The sequence below is a fragment of the Halyomorpha halys genome, unplaced genomic scaffold (genome assembly GCF_000696795.3).
Source record: "Halyomorpha halys isolate HHAL.00 unplaced genomic scaffold, Hhal_1.1 Scaffold749.1, whole genome shotgun sequence".
In the NCBI taxonomy this organism is placed as follows: domain Eukaryota; kingdom Metazoa; phylum Arthropoda; class Insecta; order Hemiptera; family Pentatomidae; genus Halyomorpha; species Halyomorpha halys.
In genome coordinates this window covers 573,841-580,689 of record NW_027116653.1, presented here as the reverse complement: position 1 = coordinate 580,689, position 6,849 = coordinate 573,841, and the positions used below count along the sequence as shown (strand labels likewise).

The 6,849-nt window shown below is 32.7% G+C and overlaps 1 protein-coding gene across 1 annotated transcript; it reads left to right on the top strand.

The window, feature by feature from the left end:
* Window positions 1-3,501: 3,501 nt before the first annotated feature.
* On the top strand, window positions 3,502-6,849 carry LOC136795005 (FAD-linked sulfhydryl oxidase ALR-like). The gene is made up of 4 exons (XM_067053401.1): window positions 3,502-4,016; window positions 5,111-5,165; window positions 5,905-6,052; window positions 6,580-6,849. Exons 1-4 carry the CDS (start codon window positions 3,915-3,917, stop codon window positions 6,740-6,742), a joined length of 468 nt encoding a protein of 155 aa, XP_066909502.1. The 5' UTR covers window positions 3,502-3,914; the 3' UTR covers window positions 6,743-6,849.

Below are 6,849 nucleotides of genomic sequence, written 5' to 3'. Positions count from 1 at the left end.
CTAATAATATTAATCAATTAAATGGAATTTTCTATGGTAATATTCAACTGTCAATTGTAATATGCAAAAGCCTTTACTCCAATCGTTATATTTTCTTATACAATAAATTATTATATTTTAAACTACATTTAAGAGGATACGAAGCCATGTTACAACAATAATTCACATACTTTTCAAAGAGGATAGAGTAAATCTCTATCTTTGCTCTAATTTTTTAAACAACTTTTAAAAGTAAGAAAAAAACGCAATGCATATTTCAAAAGAGCATATGTTTCAAGCAAGGTGAAAATATAAATAAACATATATTACTTAAAAAAGAATAAGGTTATGGTGACGAGAGACAGCGAATGTCTGGTTATTATCTAATTTCCCTTAGCATTGAAAACATTTTGTAAACAATCTAGATATAGTAGATGATAATGTGATAAAGTTTTTTTTAAAAAATACTCTTTTTGTCTAAATATTGAGAAATGGATTCATCGCAAGTTAAGAAAAATTGTGAGCATTTAGGTAGGTTGTAATAAAAATAAGATATTTTATAGTACATTCTACGAGCTAAGAGATATCGGAAGCATATGAACTGCGAGTTGATTGGCATATGTCACGGCCCCAGAACACAATTGAGCATGGGCCATCCGCTACGGAGGCCAGCATCGCCCTTCGGCGTGAAAGGTATTCACATAATGGCACATGGCTCATTTTTACCTGGTGAAGCACTCAAGACGGACGTTGAAGAAATTACGGGCGCGGTTATTCATTTGTATACTGCATAAAATTACTATAGAAGTGTGTACCGTACTAAAATAATTAGAAACAAAAATGGCCCAAAAGACGATTGTGATTGCTGATAATCCACCGTAACAGGATAAGGTACGTAAGATTTTTTTAATTGTTACTTATATTTTTAGGTTAGATATATTCCTTATTATTTATATTCATATTTCATTTTTATGAGTTATCTTGGGCTTATTTTAAATACGTATAGAAAGAATCTTACTCACGAAAAATGAGGTACGGTAAAAATGTTTAATTATTACGTAGTTTTTATCGTTTTCAGGTAAACTAAAATATGCTGCTAGACGACCTTTGCGGAACCATCAGGGGAATTTAATAACTTTATTCCCATGTTATGTAGTAACTTCGAATATACTTAAAAAAAATATCCCCACTTATTGCCCAAAAGGATACACATTGGAGAGTGACAATACCCCCACAAATAAGATTGGTATTAACATTGCGATTTGTAGTGACTGGGTGAGTAAATAGACATGTATTTGTACTTCAAATAAAAAAAAAAAAAGTGATTTCTATCATAATACGTAAACTTTACACCTACTATATATTAATAATTGTATGTAATTCATGGCTATTAAATAAGCAGTCAAAATATTTTGAGGTTCATTCTATATCGCAGAATACGATTCGTCAAATATTATTTGTTCAAATTCCTTAGGTATTTGGATTGTAGGACTAGGTGTTTATACTCGACCAGGATATACTCACAGCTTTGATAAAAATGGTACATTAATTCGTATTGGTATGAGATTGAACCATGATGAAAACTCATTAGCGTTGAAATTTGTGCCTTGTTGGCCTACTGTCAATATGATGCCAATAAGATCAGATTTTATGAATTATATCCACCAAAATCGAATGAAAAATATTAGTGGTAGACCAATGATGTATAATCTAATTATTTAATAAATGTATTACCAACTTATTTACCAATAAATAAATGTGATCTTTTATTTGTTTTACTTACACTTTGCCCTTCTGATGAATTTATGTTTTTTCAGTTAAATATTTCTTTTAAAAATTCCTCCATTACATTATAAAACACCCAAATGGGTTTGTAAATTTCTTCTTCTCCCGTATTATGCCGAATCTTGTTTTGCTTTTTTTAGATGTATTCGAAATACTGATATCAATGTCTCTTTTGAGGAGAAGATGGTTGGGAGTGCAGTCATAAAAAATATACAAATAAACAAAATTAGTTAATTGTGCCGGCGTTCCGATTTGAAGATCAGGTCGAAACATGGCACAAATAAATCTGTTTTGGTTATTTGTATATTTTTGCTGACCGCATCCCCGACCATCTACTCATTTTAATCATCGATCAACTATTAACACCTCATTAATGTCTATTTAATTTTTTTTTAAAGTTCCGAAACAGGTATTGGGTGAGTCTGCTGTGGATTTCATGTATCATTTACCTAAAAACATCAAGCCAACGATCAATGTTGTACATATAGTTCGGACGGGGCCCAAAGTTACTTCAACCTTCCATCGGGCGTGGCTGATCTGACTCGATGACAGGCACAGGATTCGGTTTTTTTTTTTCTTCCGAAAAGGCGCCGATAGTGACCCTTACCTCCCTATTTTTCCTAACTTTGTGGGATGGTTCCGACCCGCTCAGTCAGTTCAGCTCCTGCCGTCAAGAAAGTGCGTTACCTGTGTTTTGATCTGACAGGCTCACCGCGCCCGATTACTTCACAAACCTAAGGTCAATGTTTTTTACTTTAGATATTAAATTCACGCACTTCACTGTTTTCCGATACTTGGGTTATAGTCATTTTCGTCAGGTACCATTACCGTTTATGAATGGGAATCGTGTGCCTGTCAGGCTCACCGCGCCTTTCTGGTGAGTCATTCAGGTTCATCGCACCTCTTTTCTAGATTTGTCTATGAATTCTTCAATCGTTATTTCAGTATTTCTTTGGTTTTAGGGAGACCACAATATTCCGGCCTTTTTGGTTTCAACGACGAAAAAGTGTTGGTATCCTACGTCACATGCAGGAAAAAAATTGTACTCCTGGTTTTTTCTGTGCTCGGAACCAAAGCCATTGTTAAAAGTACTGGAGAAAAAAAAACAGAGGTCATAATGCTCACAAAACTGGAGGTGACACTGCTAACAAATTGTGCGACACATACAACGTGCAGCGAAATACACATCGATCGCCAACGACTGTTTTCTACACTATGCTGAACTTGGGAGGGATCAATTCCTTGGTTATTCACCTCGGGAATCAATTGGAATGAGTTCCAAGAAGAATTTTCCCCAAAGAATTGTCACATGAACTGTGTATTGGACAACTTCAGCGAAGAAGCCAGCTGAAATCCGGCCTTCACACATCCTTGAAAATTCGTCTCAAGAGTCCCTCCCGGCTGATGATCGTCCAAACCCAACCCCTCCCCACCTCTAAAAGTAGTCCAGATGTTGTGTTTCCACGGTCGAAAAAGGAATATTTCAACACAATAAATAATGAAAACAAAGAAAATGAATTAAAATTTGATCCGAAAGTCAAGGAATTTCGAGTAAATAAACCGTTCACGTGTTAGATTAGGTTTATACTATGACGCCTTGCGTTTGCGTTCAGAAAACAATTACACCTGACGTTAACAAAACATCGGGTGCTTGTGCAAACACGGTAGCGGCAGCACTTTTGAACACCCTCTCCACTTGGAGACATATGGAGAATGTGCTTCGAACCAACGCGTATCTCTTGAGCCTAAACCATGAATAGAAGATGAGTGTTGGTACTTTGTGCATTAGAAGCAACAAACGCTAGACGTCATAGTATAAACCTGATCAAACACGTGAACGGTTTATTTACTCGAAATACCTTGACTTTCGGATCAAATTTTAATTCATTTGATATATATATTTATTGTGTTTTTACTTAGTAAAATCCTTACATTATTGAAATATAATGCGCCATTAAATTTGATTTGGTTAGGGAATTTTTTTTTAACTACTTAAAGCTTATAGTATCTCGTTGGAAATTCAAAATTCATGTTAATTGTGAGGTTTTAAGAGAGTGTGAAGTATTTCATCATTTCTGTTTGATTTTATGACTTAAGTATTGGTCGGTCACCATTAAAAGCAATTATTCTTTCATGAAGAACCTTTATGAATGGGTATGGGTTCACGAGGGTCTGAACAAGAACTGTGTAGAGCGTGTTCAGCTTTTAAATCCTGGGCTAAAGCACAGAATAGTGCTCAGAAACAAGAAAAGGTACTTTTATTGTGTCTTACTTTTTTGTATGATTTTACTGTGCTTGAGAAAACCTTTTCGTTTGCTCAAGAATGTTAATGAATGTAAATTAATAACTGTTGTTTGATTTAGCTTTCAATAAATGCTTATTTAGAGATATAATTTTTATAAAATTTATATGTTATCATATCCTGCCCATTCATTTTCTATTTATTTATTTTTTCTTGGCCTTATGTTAGCAGGGTCTATTTAAATCGAATATACTAGACCTTTCTTTGTTAGATCACATTTACAATAAACAATAATTTGATAATTATCAATTTTATTTTTCATTTTCCACTCCATCTGGTGACATGATTCACTTACTAATCTGATCCATTTTGATAATTCAGAGTTTTTGTGGATCTTTTTGGCCTAGAAATTATATTTGAAACTTTTGTTTATTACAGTTAATTGTATATTGTAATTACAATTCAATAGCTGGTATTTCTATAATTTATTAGCTCTGACTAATTATTAGTTGATTGTGTCAAAATGATTTTATATTATTTTTCTTTCAAACACTTTTAAAGGTACTATTTCCTAATTAAGCTCCAATGGCAAGGAAGTTAAAACCTACTTATATTAACTGCTTCGAGTTAGTTAAGTCCCAATTACCATTGAAAAGGAGGGATGGGACAGCCGTGGGGGTTGGGGTGTAGGTTCATGCTTGGTTCGGAATATTGTGGGTTTACCAACTAGGACAGTTAATATTTATTTCCTGACAAACAAATCTTGACACTCCTACCTTGGTCAGTATACGGCAGCAACTCCAAGGTAGTAACCAGGGCTTGGCTAAAGGACCACCAGGCACATTTGCCAGATTAGTTCCCCCCTCCAGGATCAGTACGAGTATCACTGATAAGGATAATTAAGAAGGATGTATCCCTTTTGAACAAGTAATAGTCCACATTTGTGTTTCTAATTAAAGCTGTAATAACTACAGTATGAGTAGGTTTTGAATTTCTCGCCATCGGTGCTTGATTTGTGAACTAGTACCTTTTATTAAATATTGGTTTTTGCTATTGGATTCTCTTTATTTTTACAACATGTTTATTTTAAAACTTTTTCCATAGGTTGAAGCTCCTCCATCAAAAAATAAAGATTGTCCATTAGATATAGAAGAATTAGGTAATTTTTAGTCATTTTATTTATTTATTACATATGTACATTTTAATTGTAAACTAGAGTAAGTGGAAAATTGGAATAAGTGGAATATTGTATTTCTAACAGAAAAGAGAAAATCTCGTGATATCTATCTGATACCTTTTGGAGTAATGCTTGAAACACCTCACACATGCTCAAGAATTTTTTGTAGAATCTTAAAAATTTGCCACTTTTTCAATGTGAATTTACACCAGTTCTGCATAAATGTTGATGATAAAAATTGTTGACCTAATATATACTTTTTTTTTTAATGAAAACAAAAAAGAATCTAAAACTTTGACTAATATTTAAGTGATAAAAAATTAGTTATAGTAAAAGTCTAGCAGGTTAATAGAACTGTGGGTGTGAGATCAATTAGAAGTTGAATTAATAAAATTTCAAAGTCCATTTCCTCTGGTTTATTTTATGGAATTTCGGAATAATATTGTAGCTATCAGTTAAACAAATTACCATCTTACCAATTTCAATTACTAAAAAATTCATGTGAAGGCTCATGTCTGACATGGCAGTCTTGTGGGATATGCCGAATATTTCACATGAAATGCATACAATAGTTCGTAACACAATGGGTATATGCTCTATTCAGCTAAACTAAAAACTGGTAAAAATATATTCCAGAGGTATGATTCCTCGATTGCCCTGTAAGACAGCCTTGTTACAAATGGCCCATTATTTCATAATTCAACCTCAAGCCTTTCAACAGGTAAATCTAGTTGGAACATACTTCATACAATGGCAGCTTATTACCCAGAGAAACCAACCAAAGAACAACAATCTGATATGAAGACATTTTTCTATACATTTTCAAATTTCTATCCATGTAATATTTGTGCTGCAGATTTTCAGAAGGAGTAAGTATGATTATATCCTTAATATTGCCTTTTGTTTTGTTTTTCACCTACTATACTTTATCAAATTTTTTTTTTAGTCTTAACACCACAATATTTAATTGTTTATGTTCAGGCATTAATTAGAGCTAGAGAGAGTAATATCGACTATCATAAACTAAAATATTGTGTCATCATTAAACTAAAATATTGTAATTTGTAAAATCTTGAGAAGTTATTTTTTCCATTTTGTGACATAGAAAAAGATTTTTTAAAATAAAAAATAAAATCTTTAACAAAATCAATTTTTTAGAATAAGTATTAAGACATTCTTAATGTTATCGCACTGCTTGGATTGCTATCTTTTAGTCTTTTACGAAAAGATGGGTTATGCAAAACATATTTTGATGTGAATAGTATATAACTCTAATCAATTTTAATGTATTTTCACTCTCACACTGTGATGATTAACTATATTCCTCAGAAATATTGACAACCATTTTGTTTCCTATAATAGGTATCTAAAAATGTCCTAATTGTTTGTCGTTTAGCTTGAAGGAAATGCCTCCAGAAACAGAATCAGCCGAGAAGTTATCACAATGGCTCTGCAAGATGCATAACCGTGTCAACGAGAAACTGGGGAAACCTATCTTTGATTGTAGTAAAGTTTTTGAAAGATGGAAGGATGGCTGGAAAGATGGCACTTGTGATTAGTAGATAATTAATTTTTTGTTAGTGTTTGTAAATATTGTTTGTATAGTTTGTTACTTATTGACTTTTTCAAATAAAATTTACTATTTCTTGTTGTAATATTTAAAACA